This window comes from Plectropomus leopardus, chromosome 1, assembly GCF_008729295.1.
Source record: "Plectropomus leopardus isolate mb chromosome 1, YSFRI_Pleo_2.0, whole genome shotgun sequence".
Lineage (NCBI taxonomy): Eukaryota > Metazoa > Chordata > Actinopteri > Perciformes > Serranidae > Plectropomus > Plectropomus leopardus.
The window spans coordinates 40,172,607-40,194,230 of record NC_056463.1 but is presented as its reverse complement, the minus strand read 5'-3'; the positions used below and the strand labels follow the sequence as shown (position 1 = coordinate 40,194,230).

General features: G+C 38.6%; 1 protein-coding gene across 1 annotated transcript in view; it reads right to left on the bottom strand.

Moving 5' to 3' along the window:
* LOC121945596 (transmembrane channel-like protein 3) overlaps positions 1-21,624 on the bottom strand; it is a 46,262-nt gene that overhangs the window by 21,228 nt on the left and 3,410 nt on the right. The window contains exons 2-6 of the mRNA XM_042489855.1: positions 21,478-21,624; positions 17,486-17,561; positions 8,003-8,084; positions 7,508-7,614; positions 974-1,072 (exon numbers count right to left, since the gene is read on the bottom strand). Coding sequence (XP_042345789.1) covers positions 974-1,072; positions 7,508-7,614; positions 8,003-8,084; positions 17,486-17,561; positions 21,478-21,624 — 511 coding nt within the window. The remainder of the gene's footprint in view (positions 1-973; positions 1,073-7,507; positions 7,615-8,002; positions 8,085-17,485; positions 17,562-21,477) is intronic.

The following is a 21,624-nucleotide window of genomic DNA, read 5'->3' as shown; positions in this document are numbered from 1 at the left end:
TTTGTTTGAAATTTGAGCGTATGAACTTATGAATTATGCCAAAAAACATGTTTTACAAGGTCACTGTGACCTTTGACCCCTTCGACCACCAGATTCAAATCACTTCATTCTTGAGTCCAAGCTGCTGTTTGGGCCAAATTTGAGGAAATTCCCCAAAGGTGACCTTCAGTTTTCATCATAATGAAACAGATGCACACCATAACACCAAATTCTAATCAGTTCATCATTGAGTCCAAGTGAACGTTTGTGGGAAATTTGAAGAAAATCCCTCATGGAAATATTGCATTCACGAGAATATTGGCACGGATCAACACGTTCTCATTCCAAGTCCTCACATGTTGCTACTTTGTCAGTGGACTTCCTCATCTAAATATTACATTTTAGGTATCCTTCTGTGTCTGCGCTCTACATTCCAGGATGCTGCAACCATGATGTCAACAAATTCACATGGATGAGATTACACTGCAATGTGAATTTGTTGACATCACGTTTTGATGCGTCCCCCTATTCTTGTGGATGCAAAATCTCAATTTCGGACAATGAAAATAAAAAGGACAGACATGCAGCACATTTCAATAACAAAATGCAAAAGGGGCTTTCTTATTGTGTCATGTAATATGTATATATCAAAATGTATAAATTCTAAGGATCAAACAGCATTATATGGCAAAATGGAATCCAGAGAAGTTTTGCTTTTTGGTTGGGTCAGTGGCTCTTTCAAAAGAAATCACAGCTGTTCAAAACAGAGGAAAATGTATTCATTGCAGCCTTAAGTGAAATCTATATGTAGATATTTCATAACTATATTGTGTCTTTAGCTGAGTATACTATTTTAACACCAAATTTATGCCACTTTTGGAATGTGTAGGTGGCCTTGAAGATGGGATCAGGGAGGCAGTAATGTTTGAAAAATGGTCCATTGTTTCATAAGCTAATGTGATATTGACAGAACAGTAAAAGGACAGAGACTTACTCCAAGAGACCATATGGTGTCCAGGTCCTGGGCTGAAGCCAGATGCTCCTTTGGAATAGTTTTACTCCTTGTCGTTCCAAATGGAGCTCCAGCCAGCAGCTAGTACAAACACAGACCAAGGCAATGCATTAGGATATTACATCAAAGATGTTTATATGCTAGATACACAAGAGAGAGAAGCTTTTACTATTGTGAGTTTGGGCCCCAGCACTGACCGGTGCAAGGACTCTATTGAAACTGAAAGAATTACTATCATTATTATTATTACAAATAATAATAGCCTAATCCTTTTTATTTTTATCATTCAAACACATTTTTGGAGGACTTGGGAGGCTCAAAAACTCATTAAAATTGGTACATGCATCAGTGGTAAAAACTGTAATCTGATATGGGTCTCAAAATTGGTTGTGGGAAATTGGCTGAATAGCTCCCCCTGACAGTTTTCAAAGTAAAAGCCTCCATCTTTAAATTTCACTTAGATAAATGAACTTTGGTACGCATATGTATTATTTCCAGACTCACAGCCAAAAAACATGGAGCACAGACACAGTACACCACATAGGCAGAGTGGGGCAGGTTTACTACTCCTACTCCTAGATATTTTACTTGATTTAATTAAAAGTGCCATCTAAAGATGTTCCAGGTAAAAAGCTGTTAAGAGCTTGAATTTTCTTCAGACAGTGTGGACGTGTCATCAAATTTCCATGTTTGTCATGAAACACAAAGTGATTTTTATCTCCACTCTTCACTGTCCAATTTGCCCCAAACTTAACATGCGATAAGAATCACAGCAGAAAGGCATCAGCTGAAACTGAAGGACTTCTAAATAGCTTAGGCAATACCACACGAGATGGAGTGTTGCTGTATTGTAAATCATCACGACTGTGATTATATGAGCTCATTCAAGAGCACATGCCCTGTACACAGCACTGTCAGTCCACTAGCATTTGCAAGTGATAGCAGGAAAGAAAAGGGTTCCCCTTTTACTATACTATATTATACTATACTATACTATACTATACTATACTATACTATACCATACCATACCATACTATACTATACTATACTATACTATACTATACTATATATGTTTAAGCGATATCACACGCGAGGGAGTGATGTTGTGCTCATATATCATCACGGCTGTGATTTGGTCGTAGGCACGAGGCTGCAGGACAAGTGCCGAAGATAATTACAAAAAAAAAATTCCTTTTTTTTTCTCTCTAGGTTATAACTGCAATAAGTAAACTAAAATTGTCTAAATAAATAAACAAACATTCAGAATTCCTGTCTGGAAAAAATGTGGAGTCTCTCTCAGTGGCCCCTCTCACCCCTACTAAATGCCCAAAATGGTTTAGTCTGCCCTGCGCTGGTCGACTGGATTTATCTGCCAGCAGTCAGTCAAGCGTGAGAGTGAGTAAATGTTGCAGGTTGCAGCACGATGTCTTCCCCCCAAAAAATTAAGTTAGGTTATCAAAAAAGGAAAGAAAGAAAAGAGAAACAAAGGAAGCAAGCTGAACTAAAACAACTTTTAATGACTTTCTCTCAAAAGAAAGGTGGGTACAACTTATAAAGTTTAAGAATGGTTTAATCTTATACCAGCAATTTAGATTCAAGGCAGTCAGCCAGCAGGAGTCTAGCTTGGATTACATTTGTGTTTTATATAAAAGTTTATTATATTCATAAATTACTCAGCATCATAGGTACAATCTCATATGACATTATATTTAGAAATATGACCTTGCGGTAAAGTCAGTCACCTTTGGAGCAATATTTAGCTAATTTCCCAGTGAGCTAGCTTAACATATTTGATATCAACGGATTCACTACAGTCTCTAGATTCATATGATATAACTGGCTTAGCTTTAAAAGCCTGCTAATGCCCTACAAACGTGGTGTATTTAATTTCAAGTAAGATTACTTCCATTAATGTTAAAGAAATAAACTAAGAACTGAGGGGAATAATTGTGTGGCTGAATCTGGTTGAAAGTAAAGTAGTAGTAGGTGGGCAGTCTGAAGGGCAATATTATGCATGGTAGGCAGGTAAAAAGCATATGCTCATTATTGCTACGTAAGGGCAGTGAAATTTGGGAAAAAAAATTTTTTTGGTATTTTGAGTTCGGGTAAACAAAAAGGCTCTAGTGGTTGTCAATTGTCGACTCCAAACTGAAAGCAAACATGTAATGTTAATGTTAAAATGTGTCTCTGTGTTTGTAAAACTAAATATCAGTTCTTGCTGAAGAAATATTAGATTAACTCCTGTAATTATTTATCCAAAACTTTCAGGGTGTAAAACAAAGTTATAGTTATTTATTGCTTTTAATGGGTCACTGGGTAATGCAGGAGTGATTGTAACAATTGTGCAGGGTTGGCTTGAGCTGTGGTGATGGGGCCCAATGAGATATGTTTTCATGGGGACCAGAATTCCTGGTGACGCCCCTGCCTCGAGTGTGATATTGCTTTTATACAACAGATGTACAAGCATCTTTTATTTAATATAGAGTGACAACAGATTATAATTTGTTTGTTCATTTAATGATTTTTTGCTCCGCTGACACAAATAGTTCCGCAACTGCTGGATGTGACAGCAACACATAAACATTTTCCTGCACGCTGCTTGCTAATCTGTGTTAGCTCGGTCTTCATGTTATGTACAGACCAGGTGCTTGGTGTGACGAACATTTAACTCTGTGTTTTTAGTGAAATCAGAGTCCGTTAACAGACACTTTGTGTGATTCAGATGAGTTAGTTTGATCAGACAGTTCACCGCTGCAGTGTGTGTCCACTCACTGGCGTGATCTCCGTGACCTCAAGTACCGTATCAGACAGTGTGTGTGTGTGTGTTGGTGCCTAAGGCTGTGTTTAGTGTCAGACAAGTGTGTCCCTGTCTCATTGCACATCCATGTAATATCTAGTTTATTCCCAGTGAAAGGCAGTTTACCAAAACCTGTCCATCACAGCTGCTCCATCCTGGGCTTCCTCATAACTTTTAGTAACTCCAATGCTACGTGATCCCACTTTCACTCTTACACTAATTAACGGATTTTTAACGGCTGTGAAGCGGAGTGATACATTCGACCAATCAAATTGCTTGGTCGGAACTAACTGTTGTATCATATTATATTCATATATATATATATATATATATATATATATATATATATATATATATATATATACACATGAGGCTAGCATAAAGTGGGCTTTTATGTAAATGGGAGACTCATGGGTACCAACAGAACCCATTTTCACTCAGATATCTTGAGGTTAGAGGTCAAGGGACCCCCCTTTGAAATGACCTAACTAACTTATTTCACTCCCTTTATTGAGAAGCTTATATGGCATAGCAGGTAGCAATAAACATGATTTTAAAACATAAAAAGGTGTATTAATTACATGCTGATTAATGTGTTAATGATGATAGCCTTACATATATAAACACACACAGATAGATGGATGGATGGATGGATGGATAGATAGATAGATAGATAGATAGATGTTACAGGAAGACAGGACGCAATCTCAGGAAATCAAAAGATGAGTAATAACTGAGGTGACTCATTTCATCCATGCTCAAATAATTTACAGCACAAAACCAGCACATTACATATCTGACCGAACATCCATGATGTTTGATGTTGGAGGACTTTTTTCAGGGAGCAGAGGTTAGATAAAGGAGGAATGCGTGACAGCAGACCTAACAAGGAGACATACAAGAAATAAATGGCGGAGTAAGATTAGGCATTGGGAATGATAGGATGAAAAATGTGTAAGGAAATTGCTTGTGTCTGCATGTCAGTGACAAACATAGATCAACTGCATTTTTTCATTTGTTGTCATCCACAGCACAGTGCTTCTCAGCTGAAGCTGCTGGAGAATCACCAGGTGAAAACCAGACAGGTTCCTCTGATCTGAATAAGGCTTTTCTCACAAGTGATTTCAGGGGAAGTAATGCTCAAGGTGAAGCAGTTCTCCCAAATTCAGACTTATAACTCCTATTTTTAAAAAAACTGCAATTAGGGGATGAGGGCAGGTTGGGGGTGGTGGAGGGGTCACAAAAACCTGTACTTTCCACCAAGACTTTCTGCCAGAGATGCGTGTACGGAACCCTGTAAATTCTGGGTGAACTTTGAGTCATTTTAAGGTATTTCCCCACCATGTTTCTTTCCTAAACCTAACCATAGTACTGTGTATTGCCTAAACCTAACATTTGTAACTTTATGGTAATTATGTAACTGTACGTTAAGGACATTAACTCATTCACAAATTGGTATAATATTGTACAAACTGCTGTGCGTGCATTTTTTAATATATAATACAAACCGTTCTATGAGAATACGTTGCTTGGATATATGAGCATAACCTTTACAGAAGTCAATAAAGAATCTAATGATTTAATATACAACATGAATAATGATGTGTTTAGTATATAATCCAAAAAGAAATAAAATCCTACATATAAGACAAATTGGATGAGATAAGACAAATTGTATTTTTCAGGTTGTTTTTTGTGAAAGTTACACAGATCAGAATTTAAGAAAGTGACAGCAAGACTTTTCAAGTGAGTGCCTAAGGTCAGTTAATTCATCAGCTGACCAAAGGGGAACAATTATGGACTGTTTTAGGAGCAGTCTCCTCCTAGCCCTTGCCAAATCTTTGTTTTCTATTCTCTTTTTGTCCTTTTACTATTTGCACTGTGGGCATGGAGAGAAACAATTCAATTTCAGTTTCTGTATATCTAACAAACATGTCAGAATTGTCAAGATTCTTTATTGAGAATAAAGAATGACTAACTTTGATGTGTCTAAAATACATTGTGGAAACTAAATTGTTACAGTCAGACCGTTAAGGTCAAAAAATTCTCCACTGAAAGCCATTCAAACTGACATTTTTGATCCCATAAAGCATAAAGCATAAAAGTGTGCATTGTATTATTTCTGGGTGTCATTCTGGGCTTTAGCCTTGGAATCTGGAATTTTCACTCTTTTCCACCTGATGATGTAATTTTTACCATATTCGACATACGGAGAAAATACATTCTATTTCCACTAACTGCACTGTCACAATCAATGCAGCTGCTAATTGTTGACATATTCCAGGCTGTGATCAGCAAAAATCCCCGCAAAAAATCTACTTTTCATGTATTATATTGAAAATAATAAATTCATTTTCATCTAAAAATGAAATCATGACAAAAACCTGGCTTTTAAAGGATTAAAATTCTGAATTAATGAATATTTGACATTTGTGATTACGACCGATGTTAGTCAAAAAATAACCTTAATGAAAGTAGAAAAACATATTAATGTACAATATTTTTTAAAGCTTGATTTGGACATGCACATTTTGTGCGCAAAGGAATACAAGTGTGTGTAATATTAAAGGGGACCCTAATGTAACACATTTTCACTTTATTGTGGTGCTGTATGTGGTTTTGTCCCTATCATGCTGCCATAGACAGCAGACGCTCTTGTGCATGTGCTACCAGGCGGTTCGCTCCGTCCTTGCCCATACAAAGAAAACAGTCAATCAAAACAGACGGTGAGTTAACCAACTATTTAGGGTCAAAAAGAAAAACCACTCGTGAGCGAGCAGGTGAAACCTGCACTGACAGTAGTTGCTCAGATTCTGTGCATGCTCAAAACTTGGTTTTCTCCTCCAAGGCTACAATATTGCTCTTGTGGGCAGAGATTTTCTGTGCTCAAGTATGGTTCTGTGTACCTGGATCTCATTTGTGTGTGCGAGCAGATTATTGATAATGACATGACTTCATACATTATTTAGTCGGATGGCAGAAGTTGGCAGAGTTTACAGACCATAACCATTAACGGTATAAATAAGCTGGAAGACACATCTCCACTTTCCTCCACTGTACAACCATCCAACCAACACCCAACTGAACAATCGCAAGCAGCATCACTAAATGGGAGCACAGGGATTGGCACAAACAGCTGTAAATCATGATGAAAAAAAACATTTTACTGCATCAATCAACTAATTAAAACCAAAAAAAAATATTTGGCATGTACTTTGAGGTACTGATGGTCAAATGAAGCCTCATGAACCATTTTCTTTCTTTTCTGAGTCTACTAGGTGGCACTCTCTGTTCAACAAAGTGTTGAAAGCATATAAAATTGCCTTTGCTTGACTTTTTTTTTTTTTTTTTAACAATAGCGCCATCCAGTTGGCTCAGAAAAGAAAGAAAACGGTTCACAAGGCTTCATTTGGCCATCACTACTTTGAGGTTTTAGTATGGCTAAAAACCTAAATTTTGCAAAAAGTTTGCAGAGCTGAGAGAAAAGAAACGGGAAAACATCCGCACTTGTGTTAAATAGTGTTATACCAACTCAGTAATGTCAACTTGTTGTTGTTGGGTGGAGGTTGCTGAAGTCAAGGAGATCCAAAAGAAAACTCATTCTTGGAAGGGCCTGGCTTTTTCAAAAAGTCACATTTTCACACCACATTATAAGTCAGCCCTATTTGATATGTAGTATATATCATCACTTTGACATACATAGTCAGAGACCTGCTGACCTCAGGCAGAACAATGAAGGCTCCAGTCATGATGGTGAGGACGATGTTGATCCCAAACAACCAGCGGAGGAAGATAAAGTAGGAAGCCACACCCGACCCAAAGTGACCTCCACAAGAAAGAGGAAACATTTGTTGCAAATTTCTGACATGTTCCATACACCTCATACTACCATGGATGTAATGGTACACAATCAATATTAATATTATTATTTTTGTCTTCAAAAAAAGCTCAAATTCATCATTCTGTGCCCTGAAAAGGTCTATTCTTATGTAACGTACACCGTTTCTTAGGACCATACTGATAGATAACATTCTGTGATCAAAATGAATTCATGTCTAGGTAAGTCAAGTACCAATATAGTGTGTCAACTGCCACCATGTCCCTGGATGTGACAGCACTTTAAAGATATTCAACTAAAGAAATGATAGCATTTTGGACATAATACAGTAATAGAATTGTGTTAAATAATTCTGTAGAGCAAACATGCAACTCACTTTCGATTTTCTTGATCCTCACTTCCCAGGGAATGAACAGAACCACAATGTTGTAAAGCACACGGGAAAGCTTCTTCAGCAGCTGCAGGAGGAGAATGCAGACTTTAATGAGTGCCTAGAAACTGGTGACCTCTGTAACCTCTGAATGAAAGACATGTCCACAATGGGCAGGAACCAGAATGTGTTGACTGAGAATATATCTGATCATATATTTCGAGAATTGGTTTTATAATTACAGATATCTGTTATGTCATACCTGTATAGAACCTGTTCATGTTCCAAACACAAAAAACATATTTTAATGTTGAATTTATACTCAAAATGTACTCATTAGAATTAAAAAAAAATGAAAATACTTATTTTTCTGTCTATTCCAACATATGGAGAATCTGAACACTAGAAACTGTTATGATTTGGGGGTTTTGTTATACTGTGGATTTTGTTTGGTTTTCTGTTTTCTAGTTTTTCCTTGTTTCTAGTTATTGATGTTCTGTTTCCTGTTTTATTTTGTGTTTTTGCTCCTTGTGTGTCATCTTTGCTTTTTCTCTGTGGCTCAATCCCAAACCGGCCCCTATCCCCTTGTCCTATCCACTCCCCCTCTGTTTCTGCACATGGAGGTTCACCATATTAAGGGCTGTCCCAAACCAATTAAGGCGGAGTGGAAGTCTACTGTTAAACCCTTAAATAGCGAGTCTCCACCAGTGAAGGCTTAAGATGGTCATAGCAGGAAGCACAAGTGAATCAGGAGAATGGAGGAAACAACATACAAAGTGAGTTCTGCCTCTCCACTTTGTCAAGTATTTTAGATTAAGCACTTTCACTTTTGTTTTGCCTCACGCTGACTTTACAGTCCCAGAGAACGTGTTAAGGTGGTAAAAGATAAAACAAAAAAGAGAGGAGAATATTATATGTATATATATATATTGTCCCTATGGTTGCTTGACTTCTAGTAAACCCACAAATGCCTGTATGCATGCATAAACTTCATAAAATTGAACAAGAATATGTGATATATAGCGTGTCATAACGTGTCCATCTGTTGCCATGGTTACAACTGCTTCCTTCTTCTGGTGGAGTACAGAGGACGTCCCATAATCACACCCTCATTTTATACCCTCCCCTTCATTAAAAGTGCCCTCCACAGCTGCGAGTATGACTTGATTTAGAGTGACACTAGGTAGTGAAGTGGGAGTGGGTAGGGAGTGGTTTGGGATTGAGCCTGTCTCTCTCCCTGTCTCTGTGTTTCCCTGATTCTGTGTCCCTCTGTCTCTGTTTCCCTGACTTGTTTTACCTGTGTTATCAGTCTTATCTGTCCTTCCCTTCCCCGTCAGTCTACCCTGCACACCTGTTTCTGTTCAAGTCTAGTTTGCTCCAGCGCAGTGTTTCCAGTCACACCTTCTTTAGTAAACCAATCCCTGTGTTTCCCTCCTGCTCCTGTGTTCACCTACCCAGCTGTGTTTCACTGTCTTGATTAGTTCCTTCCTGTCTATATACCTGTGTTTCCCTTCATCCTGGGTCAGTTCGTCTGTTTTGCTCACCCTGTTCCTGTTGCCTTGATCCTCCGTGTTTCCCTGTGTCGTCACACATTCACACTACAACACGTCACTGTACATATCCACTTTAAATACAATAAAATGTAACTGACACAGTTTAACACAAACACAAAGAGAACAGACAGGCTCCGACTGAATCTATCATCTAACACATAAATATCATTATTTAACAGAAATTTTAAAAATTGCCTATGGAATACCGGCTCATCAATCAATTACTGACGTTTCTTTTTAAATAGTATTCTTTTAGCATTTTTTTTAAAACCATATTTTGTTGTGGGATGTGATTTGGGAGTAAATTCCATTCTCACATTGCTCTGTATATTACTATACCATGGCATGATATAGTTTGGGATTTTGTTAAAATAAAACAACCCCCAGCAGAGTGCCTTGTGGAATAATTGTGTATATCTGTACTGAAGGACAGTTTTTTGTAAATAATAGGCAGTGTCTTTGTTGTTATCACATACCTAATAAATCCCATCAAAGACTTCATCAATCTGTTTTTGACTCCAAACCAACAGACATTCATGTAATTTAAAAACCTTTGTTCTTAACCCACACCACAGTGCCATGCATGCTGCTTTATTCTGAACCAGCTGAAGTTTTTTTTTAACATTACCTAATGAAGAGTTGGACCAAACTACTGAACAGTAATCTAAATGAGACAAAACCAAAGCTTGAATTACTTGTTTAACTGTTTCTTGCATCAGATGTTTTGCACTTTTTTAATTACAGATCAAATGTTTCCCATTTTAGTTACCACTGTCTGTATCTGTTTGTCCCATGACAATTTATTGTAAATAATAACTCCCAGTAGTTTGGTCTCTTCTACCTGAATTATTACCACATTATTTATCTCAGAGACTCAGCTTTGTTTTTGAACATAAAGAGTAGTTTGTTCCTATTACAACACTGGTTGTTTTAGATACATTCAAGATAAGTTCATTACTGTTGATGCAATCTACAACTAACTTCAGCTCCTGATCTAGATTTTTATATACACCACTAATTGTTGCTCCTGCTGAATATATTGTGGAATCATCAGCATACATTTAAACGTGTGCTTTTGTCAGCACCAAAGGAAGATCATTAGTGAGTACAGGAGAGGGCCAAGACAGCTTCCATGAGGCACACGTTTAACATCCTTCACCTTTGAATAACTTACATTAAAATACAGCATTTGCTTTCTTTCACTTAAATAACTTTTGATCCATAATAATGCAGGCTGAGAAAACCATAACATTCAATTTTTTTCAACATCAACTCATGATTAATTATGTCAAAAACAGCTGACAAATCCATTATCCATTTTCATTAACCAGTCATCAGTTATCTGAGGTAAGGCAGTGGCTGTTGAATATTTTTCTCTATAAGAATGTTGGAAATTAGTAATTATATTGTTAGAAAAATAAGACTGAATCTGTTCATAGACAGATCTTTTCATTATTTTACTCAAAATTTGTAACAGACTTATAAGTCGACTATTCTGAAAAGGGCAACTTTTTATTTTTAGGTATTGGGATCACTTTGGATATTTTCCATGTTTGTGGACACACATTTACAGTGAGACTTTGATTAATAATATGTGTTACCATTGGAGCAAACAATGACGCTATGGGCTTAAGCAGTTTACCATCGAAATCGTCAACCCCAGATGTTTTTTTTTTACAGTTCATTAACATCAATTCAACTTCAGCAACACTTACTTTCTTGAATTCAAAGCTACCCTTTTCGTCTTTCATAATATGATCTATTCATCTAGACGATAAATCTATATTCTTTGGCTACAGTGTGCTTTTTAACTTGTCTACCTTGGTAATTTAATAACTATTAAGATGATTTGCTATGTCTACCGGTTTAGTGAGAAATGGTATAATATGTTCTGGGATGGCACTACTGTGATGTTAATAAATGCACATGGTGGGATGATGCTGCATGTGGTTTTTTTTTAGATAACAAAGGCACATGGTGACCAATGCCAGAACGACAACAAACGCACATGCTAGCATGGTTAGGATTAGGCAAAGGAGGCACATGGTAAGGTGTAGAAAAAAAACCTTGACTTTCAGACAGGAAGCAAACACAGGACCCCCACATGAAAGTCCAGAGTTTGTTTAACCCACCAACCAGCCCACCCTATAAAAGCCATTGTGCTCCTCATATTATGCTGTTACTGACAGCATTTAAATGCCATCTTGCAGAGTGATGCCGCCCATCCACATGTCATACCGCTGGCAGATAACACCGTGATCAGTTCTGTGCAGCCACGTTCTCAGCTGATGCCATCCAGCAATGCTTCAAGCGGATGCTGAAGGTGGCTTTTGACTTACAAATCAGCAGTATTTGACCACTGAGAATGGGCTGGACATGCACATCTGTGAAGGCACCATAATGGCTGAAAGGTCCCTGCTTATTCCTCCAGGACAAGGCCGAGCAATGTTCTGCATGCGTTACAACAGCGTGCCTTCATGGTAAAAGAATACAGTTACTAGACTGGCCTGCCTGTAGTCCAGAGCTGACTCCTGTTGTGAATGGCACATTATGAAGCACACAATTCTTCACTGTTTTGATAACTGTACTGGTTCTGTAATACATACAGGATAAAATTAAGGTTTAAATGTCTAAATAAGAGCAAACTACACAATTAAGTTGACACACCTTCGCAAGGTCATCTGTGATTTGAAGATGCTGTCAAGTCTGCTTGGAGGGGTTTAAATAAGCCGCCATTAACAAAGAGGGTAGCTGACTTACAGCGGAAAGTTTTACATGGGATACTAGCAGTAAATGGCTTCCTTCTGTAGATAATTAAGGTGTGAGTGATGAATGTCCTTTTTGTCCTGACAAAGAAACAATGTTTCATTGGGTAAGCATCTGGTACAATTGTTCATGATGTCGGAGGTGTTTTTTGGAATTTAGGAGAGGTTTGACCCAAGCAAATGTGAATTCTTCACTAAAATAAGTCTTTCAAATACAAATGTAAACTCATGAATTTTATCGGGGCAAAAAAAGATGGCTGTGTCTGTAAGCAAGAGGAGGAAGTTTGGTGAATCAATAAAAACCGATGTAAAGGTAATGTTTGCAAGGGTTGTGAAAGCAAGAATAATGTTTGATTTTAATTATTACACAGAAAATGGAGGTGAATATGGGCTTATGGTGTTGAGCTGTGCTCCATAAAAGAAAATCAATATGTTTTTTCTCCAAAGTTAAAAGTATTGTATTTTTCGAAAGTTTGTTTTAAGAATTTAATTATTTAGTTGCCTGTGATATGAAGGTGTTTGTATTTGTAGAAATGGCTTTTTGAAAAAACGATGGAATAAAGTTACTTTAAAAATCACTTCTCTCTCTCTCTCTCTCTCTCTCTCTCTCTCTCTCTCTCTCTTTCTGAGAACAATGGGACCAAGAAAAATGCAAGGAACAGTCATGAACGACAAAACCCCATGAAGGATTTTAACCCTGACAAATGATATTCCAGTCTTGTCAGTGCTGTTGTTATTTTTAGATGCATTCAGGGCATAAGTGTACACAGTGTCTTGTTAAGTGGGAGATGTTCACATTTTAGAGAATGTTATCAATACTTAATGTAATTATATGACCCTAAATACCCTTCCAATATCAAAGGCATACTATGCAAGATATTCTAAAAACAATATAAAGAATCACAAAAAAGTAATCATCACGAATGACCCACTGTCAGGCTGTGGTCGTGTCAAAAAAAACAACATGGGTGGCAAACTCGGGACTCTCACACAAAAGTCAGTTGTTTGTGGGATCCATCCACCTCCCCGCTCATCCCCCCTATAAGCGTGCTTGTACTCCCTATATTTCGTGGTTACTAGCATCATTATTACCTGATGCTGTCCTTCAGCGTGTTATGAGCATGCAAGCGGTTTCTTTCAGCAGTGCTCTCAAGTGACGCTGCCTGTGTACATAGCATGTGGCATAGCCTGGTGCTATCTGCCTGTCCACCAGTGTATAATATTATAATAACTATAGCGTGTTCTCATCTGACGCTGTTGAACTGCATTCCGGTTGGATGTGGAAGGTGCCTTTTGGCGTTTGGAGAGAATGGGCTGGCTGAGAATACGGCCAAACAAATGCCGTCATGGTGTTATTATATGTCAGTGGACTTACCACGTCTGCATCACTTATTTTGGTGTGTTCAGGATGTCAGCCCTCAGCTACAAGTAGCTTTATTGAAACACAGCAAGCAGGTTATACTGTTGTCTCCATCTCTCTCCTCTGCTCTGCGGGTGCAAGCTGCAGGTCTGTGTGTGTGCATGCACTTTAGCTGAATTCACACAAAATCCTGCCATGCAGCAGCATCTTCCTGCAGGAATGTGCCAAGGTCTGGGTGTGTTTATTCATGTTTTCGAATGGATCCACCATGAAACAATTAGGAAAATAATGTTTTGTTTCTCTGATTCATTGCTTGGTTCTTGTTAATGCCACTCCCTCAGTCTGGTTGAGTTGTGGAAGAGGGGCCAAGTTTGAATGTTGAACATGCAAACAGTAAACCACAAATCCTTTATATTGTGCAGAATGTTGTTGCTATGGTATTAGAGCTGCATCATTATTGTGTAAACTGGCCTGTTGGTTGTTTTTGAAATGAGTGCGTTTGGTTAATCAGATTTTTATGATGGTGCAAAAAATTATGTGTTATTAAATTTCTGAAAAACCTTCTAAACACACGTCTCATTTATTTTGCATAATTTTCAATCCATATTATCCACATAAGAACTGAAACTGACTGTGAAGCTCCTCATATCTTATGATGGGATGAGGAATAAAATCCCCAGATGATGATTATTAATCAAGATAAGGGTAGTGGGACCAATAATTCTGATTTTCAATTAACTGGGGACCAGACTGTAAAATGAATAACTCATCATCTGACTGCTCACTAAAAGTCAATTTATTCTAATGGGGCCCGAGCAGCCTGAACATTTTAATTACATTGAGCTATAACAACAGGCCATAAATCCACTCATGCTGCTGTGCTACGGCTGCATCATTTGCTTTCTCTCCATCTGTCTGGAGTGCAGCACTGATAGCACTGAGACATAGAAAAGTATCAAAGTTAACATGTGCATGTTCTGCTCACAGGTGGAGAGAAGCCTAAAATCAGAACTCAGCTACATGCACAGAGAAAGTCTAATGTTTTATTATTCTGGCTCTGATGGTGAAGTTACTGCAGTGCAATGGAGTAACACAAAGAAGCTCCTCTTAGCATACAGTCAGGCACAATCAATGTAGATGGCTGGTGTGGCTGTGGCTCAGAGGTAAAGCGAGTCGTCCTCTACCTCGGCCACCAGTGTGTGAATGTGACAATGTAGAGTGAAAGCGCTTTCAGTGGTCAATTAGACTAGACAAGCACTATACAAATACAATCCATTTACCATTAATATATGGCTGTACAAATTTCACTGAAACTGCCCAAAGTGACAAACTGGGAGATAACAAGTCAGCCAGCCCGAACCATCTTCATTGTTTTTAACTTCACATTCCTGCAGCACCAGTCTTTGTGTGTTGTGGAGAAAATCTGGGCTCTCATTTGTAAAACAGTGCGTAGGATTCATGCTAAAAGTGTACTTGTTGTCAAAACCGACAATGGGCCGCGGCAAAAAATATTTTGATTATTAAACAGTGCATAAACCTGCCTATGCACAATGTTGTTTGAAATATCTCAAATCAACTTGGAACTGTCAGCACATTGTTCAGCCTCATATCCTGCCCTCTACACGCCCACATTCAACCATTAGCAGTCAATGCAAAGAAGCTCATGAATTCCCCTCCCACCAGCCCTCCAGCTCCTTATATCATGTTGCTAAAGGCAGCATTGCAACCTGACGTGTATCATGCAGTTGAGCAGGGTGCTGTCCGGCCTTCTGCCAGCATACAATAACACCGTGACCGGCTGCATTCTCATGTGATGCCTTCCAGCTGCATTTCAGGTGGATGAAAATGGTAGCTTTTGGCATGATGGTGTCATACCAAAAGCATTGTCAGAGTGACGGTATCATATAAGTTTGGAATGAGAATGGGCTGGTCCATTCGTCCCATCCTTATTAACAAGATATCTCAAGAACACCTTGAGGGAATTTCTTTTCTTCACAAATATTCACTTGGACTCAAGGATGAACTGATTAGATTTTGGTGGTCTAAGGTCAAAAACCTCATTGTGACATCATAATGAAATACAAAAAAACACTTTTCTAGCTTTTTTCAACATCATAAGTCAGGATAATCTTGGGTGTCCACCTTGAAACTGTACTGATTCTGTAGATCTGTGCTACCAGGGGGAGATGTGTGTGAAGCATTCATGTTTTCACAGACATGGATGTAAACTATAAGTGCAACTGAACTGGTGCACAGAAGCAAATAACTGTATGGTGGTAACTCTAGTTTAAGTTTGTTACAGCGATCATGGCCTGCATTTTGATAAGAACTCCGCAGGGATATAAAGCCTTATAATTGTGTGAAAGCCATCCTTGGCTTTACTTCCAGACTTTGTCAATTTACACAGTCCATATGCGCAGGTGCTAAAGTTGTGTGTGTGTGTGTGTGTGTGTGTGTGTGTGTGTGTGTGTGTGTGTCAGCTATGGTGATGTCCCCAGTGCACTCTGTGTGTGCACAGTCGTGTTCACACAAAAACTATCTGAAAACTAAACTCGTTCTTTGTGATAAATGAACAGAATTAGAAGACATTATTAAAAATCATTGACGCTCTGTTCTGTAATTCTATAATGCTGTCTGAATTGCGCATTTCATAAACAGCAGTGCGCTCCACAGCTGACCATGAGTGTCAGCAGCACACAGTCTGGCTCTCTGCCCTGTGCTCCGGGAGGAAGGAAGGTTTTGATGGTGACACAGTGCTGATGAAAAATATGAGTGTTGTCTAATGTGAGATTTTAGTTGCCTTAAAATATTTTTACAACTGAAATGTGCCTATGGATTTATGGCACACTTGCACAGATATTACTTCTGGACTGAATGTTAATGATACCATGGATCTAAAGTAGCATGTGATATGAAGTGAAATCAAATGCATGAGAGACATCATTATTTATATAATGCTGTATAATGCTTTTCTGGTCATGCTGACCACTCAAAGCGCTTTTACACTATGAGTCACATTTAACCATTCACACACACACATACACACACACACACACACAAACACACATACACTGGTGGCCGAGACTACCATACAAGATGCCATTAGCCCTGCTATTCCATTTTTAAACATTTATACACACTCACACACTGATGGAAAAGCCATCAGTGGCAATCTTGCCCAAAACGGGGATCAGTTTACCAACCTTCCGCTTTGTGGACGACCCACTCTACCTCCTGAGCCAGAGCTGCCCAAATGATGCCTCTCACCTTTATTTTTTACAGTCTGGCTTCAATTCATCACCTAACCATCTGTGTCACCAGTTTCCCCCTGTCTCCGAATGTTCGTACACAAGGGCCAGAGTTTCCCTACAGGTGAACACATTCTTTAGTTAAGGCGTACACCTCTTTAAGGCCCTGTTTTGTACTGTAATGAATGAGAGCCCATATCTGTTCAGATCTATCTTTGCAACATGGTACATAAACACATAAGTCCTTATTTAAATTTATCTGTCTCTGTGGCTGCTGGAGATTTAGAAAAGATGGGTTAATTTCATGTTGTACCCTGATGGGACCAAACCACCATGCTCAATGAGAACACCAAAAAGGGACCTTTGAGAACATAAGAAAAATTGGTTGGTCAGCGTGGTAAAAGTCACTTTGGTTGTTTCATTTCTTCATACACAAAGAACCCTTGAAGGTAAATACAGGCAACATTGTACAAGAGAATATTGTAATAGTGGACTACAAACTGTCATTTTTTACAAAACTTTACGTGAAAGTAAATGATAGTAAATGATGGGTGTGTACATACATCAGCTCCTGCAGTCTGGTAGCCTCTGGTTCTGGTCAGGCGGCCCTCGTACTTCAGAACAATCTCTCTGGCATGCCTGGGAAACACAGACACACATTTACTCACACACTGCACTTTTTGTGTACTTTCCTCAAATATTTACAGTGTGTGTACTTGTACACTTCCAATACTACCCAATTATTGTTATAAACAGTAATAAAAAATGAATGATAAGGAGTTCAGAGTTGGAGGTGTCCTGATAGAGATGAAAATAAATGAGCTCAATATCAGGGGAACCTTAGTGTGACCGTGAATGCTGGCTCCAACAACTCTCTCATTCTTGTCAGTCATCATTTGGGCTGTTTTACTATTTAAGACCATGAATTGTAAACTCAGGCGGTATTACAGTAGATCAGGATATCAATATGTTTTTTTATGCAGTCATGAATACAGGCACTCATCTTTCTATTAAACTCACTGTATGTGGCGCATAGCACCCACCACCAGAGCTCAGTCTTTGGTCTCTACAGGTGAAACCAACAACTGAGCTTAAAGACACAGCGACACCTAGTGGTGTTACAGGACTGTAAACAGCCGGTGGCTGGCAGGCAGAGAGAGACTGGGGGAATAAAGGTATGTCTTTTGCATCTAACTTAGGGAATTAATGATTTATTTCGACCAAACCGGAGCTAGTGATTGTTGGAGCAATGGACTTACTAACTAGATTACCAACAAGAGTGACCAAAACGATTTTGGTGAGTTTTATTTCAAAAGGTGTACAGTTGTATTTCTCTGTTTAATAAGGAAAATAGGTGTGAGAATATTACTTATATTAACATTTTGTGGGTTTCTATTGTGTATTTATTAGGTTGAAAAGCTGAAAGTAAATAGTGCACTCACCGACAGGGGTGGGGTTGGGTGTTAGCACCACTCACTTAAACCGTCACATACCGTACAGCCCTATGAAATTTCATGGAGGTATGATAGTATGAAATATTACATACCGCCCTAGCCTAATGAATCTTATTATATGGTACAGGTAAAAGTGAGGTGGAAATGTTATATTGTGCATCATGTAAAGATAGCTGTTGTAGCTGAGGATATAAAGGAAGGAACACATTTATTCCAGTAGAGTATTTCTATGTAGCTCTATTTTTTTAATTTTATGACCAGTGTATGTTTGTTCTGTGGTGTAAAGCAATTGTCGACCAAATAAGCATTTGTGTATTTTAAAATGGATATGGTAAATGGACCTGCTTTCACTCTATGAGTTACATTTACCCATTCACACACAGATTCACACCCTAGTGGCATGGGCTACCATACAAGTTGCCAACTGCTACTCAATTAAACACACGAACACGCACACACAGACACACACACCATCAGGGCAATTTGGCATTTAGTATCTTTCCCATGGATACAATATCGTGCTGACTGTGTTGAACTCGGCTTATAACAAATAACATATTTGACTCATAAAAACCCAGCAACATCAAACAACAGTCACAGCAGGCTGGTCCCAGTAAAGTAACTGGTCTAAAATGCTTTTTACTTATATAGTCCATCATCAAACCAGCACTGGGAACAATATCAGAGGGTAATTCGCCGTGAATAAATCCATAGGCAATCAGCATGCACTTTACATACTCGAAAGCGACAGTAATTTTTACAATTGTGTAACCCATATTTTGTTAGGTCGAGGGGTGAAGTTTGTGTCAACACTCAAATCTCAGTCAAAATCACAGATTTGCGCTGTGAAATATAAGGTGTTTTTGCAGCAGGAGCAATCACAGACATTCAGGCACTGATTTTAGAGGGTGTAAAAACGCAGACTTGCATCCTATCCCTGATGATGGTAATAAAACCTCTGCAGTAATAACACAGTGCCCATATAAAACCTGTTATCACGGCACACACTCAGCACATCTCAGGAGCTCTCTATCTCCCAGCTCAGCCTGTTCTCTACCTCCTGATTAAAATTAAATTACAAATAAATTTCGTTTTTTAAACTTTGTTGAAAAAAAGGCCAATAAATCTATCCTCTTCTGCTCTAATTACATTAAGACCCATGCTAGAGCCTTCGCAATTTTGTGTCTGATCACACTTGTGGATGACCTTCTTATAAATGAGGACCCCTACAAGGTGCATGTGGCATCTGGAAATGACAGAAAAACAGCAGTTGTGAATTTACATGAGCATGCTCATGTAGCAGTAATAAAAAAAAAAAAAAAGAAAATGGAAAAAAAATCCAAAAATTCTGTTTAGTTCAAATGCTGCACAAACATTCACAGAATACATCTCAGAAAAATTAGCAATCTAATCTGCAACAGCAAATACATTTTGAGAGAAACAAAGTGCAGCCAAGATCATATTTTCTATGAATATAATGGCCAGGTTTCCATTAACCCTAAAATGGCACAAATTGAAACTGTATATATAAATATTACTGATGGTCAAATGAAGCCTCATGAACCATTTTCTTTCTTTTCTGAGTCTACTAGGTGGCACTCTTTGTTCAACAAAGAGTTGAAAGCACATACAATTGCCGTTGCTTGACCTTTTTTCTTTTCTTTTTTTTTTTAAACAATAGCGCCATCCAGTTGGCTCAGAAAAGAAAGAAAACTGTTCACAAGGCTTCATTCTCGCATGAGGTGGTATTTCAGGCAATTGAAAAAAGCCATATGTTGCAAAACTGCAATGGAAGCACTTTTTTGGCTTGTATAGGTCACATGATGCTATGGCTCCCTCGGGCGTGATGCAGCAGGAGCCTTACTATTGAAAAGTTGAGCAGATCATCCGGCAGCTTTGAATCCACAATTCCTCTGTGAAATCGTGGACTATCACCTCCCAGAAATCTCTCATACGTGGCCGCTCCGACGTATAAGGGGCTTGCCTTTCCATTATCGCTCGCATGACACACCAACGTGGCCTTAGATTGGAAATAATGACTGCTAGTGTGGTGGCTGCAATAGAAATAAAGCTGATAATGTTTTGAATATCCATCACCATGCTTCTTGGAATGTTATCACCAGAGGAGAAGTCACAGAACATCACTCAGTGGAAACGTCGTCATCTCGCAATTGTGTTTCATCAACATTTCAAAAATATCGCTTAAGTTTTGCTCAAAACTGAAATGGAAACTCACCTAATGAACACATTTTGCCACCTTGGAATCATACAGTTCTATCTGTGTCATGAGCGGTTTTGATACATTGAGCTTCAAAGTCTTGCATTCCAAATAGCAATAATACCTACCTTTTTGTTTTCTAAATAAAAAGTCCAAAAATGAATATAACTTCACACCTTACATAATGTTAAAAAGTTGTCACAGAATAAGAAAATATGAATAACTAAATTTTGACAAAAATGGCAGATATAGAGCGATTGCAGTGTTCACACATGCCCAAACAAACCGGGCCAAGTGGGGAAACGCTCCCTGTTTAGGAACAACAATCCAGGTGTGAAAGTACCCTTATGCAAAAAGTCTGTGGATTGCTGGACACTGAACAGGACCATGACACCCTGGTCACAGAGTTGACAAATGATGCACTGAAAGCATCAAGGAACATAATACACAGGGCTAATGCTTTTCCTCCAAGATGTTTTGGCAAATCTTTTAAAGTAAAGAATACATTTTTAGGAAACAGAGTTGCTTCAAGAGTAAGTGATGCTTTTGTCTTATCCACTCATCCCACAAGAACACAGAGATGATTTAGACAAGCAGCAGTTAGTCTCTGTGTCTTTAAGTCATGTGTTCAAAGGGCCTTGTTGATCTCTGGATGTTTCAGGATATCAGCAGGATGCACAGTCATCAACCACATCAGGTTTCAGCACACTTATTTTCAGTTCAGTGACATATTTATTTTCAAGCACTTCTATTAAGAAAAGTAGCAAATAGAGAGTGTGCATTTGTGTGTGTTTATGGGTGTGTATCAGAGCAAAGGGGGGGGAGGAGTGAACTATCACTCCGCAGATACAGAGGGGACCAATCACACTTTGGGGTACTTTACTTTAGAACTTTGAGCTTTCGTCTCATTGGCCAGGGTCTGGTCCGAATGTTGGCGATGATCTCCTTCTGGTACTGAATGTTCTGGAACATCTCCTCTGGGTCGTTGCTGTCCACCCGCTCATCCTCTTTGTCTTCATCATCTGAGGAG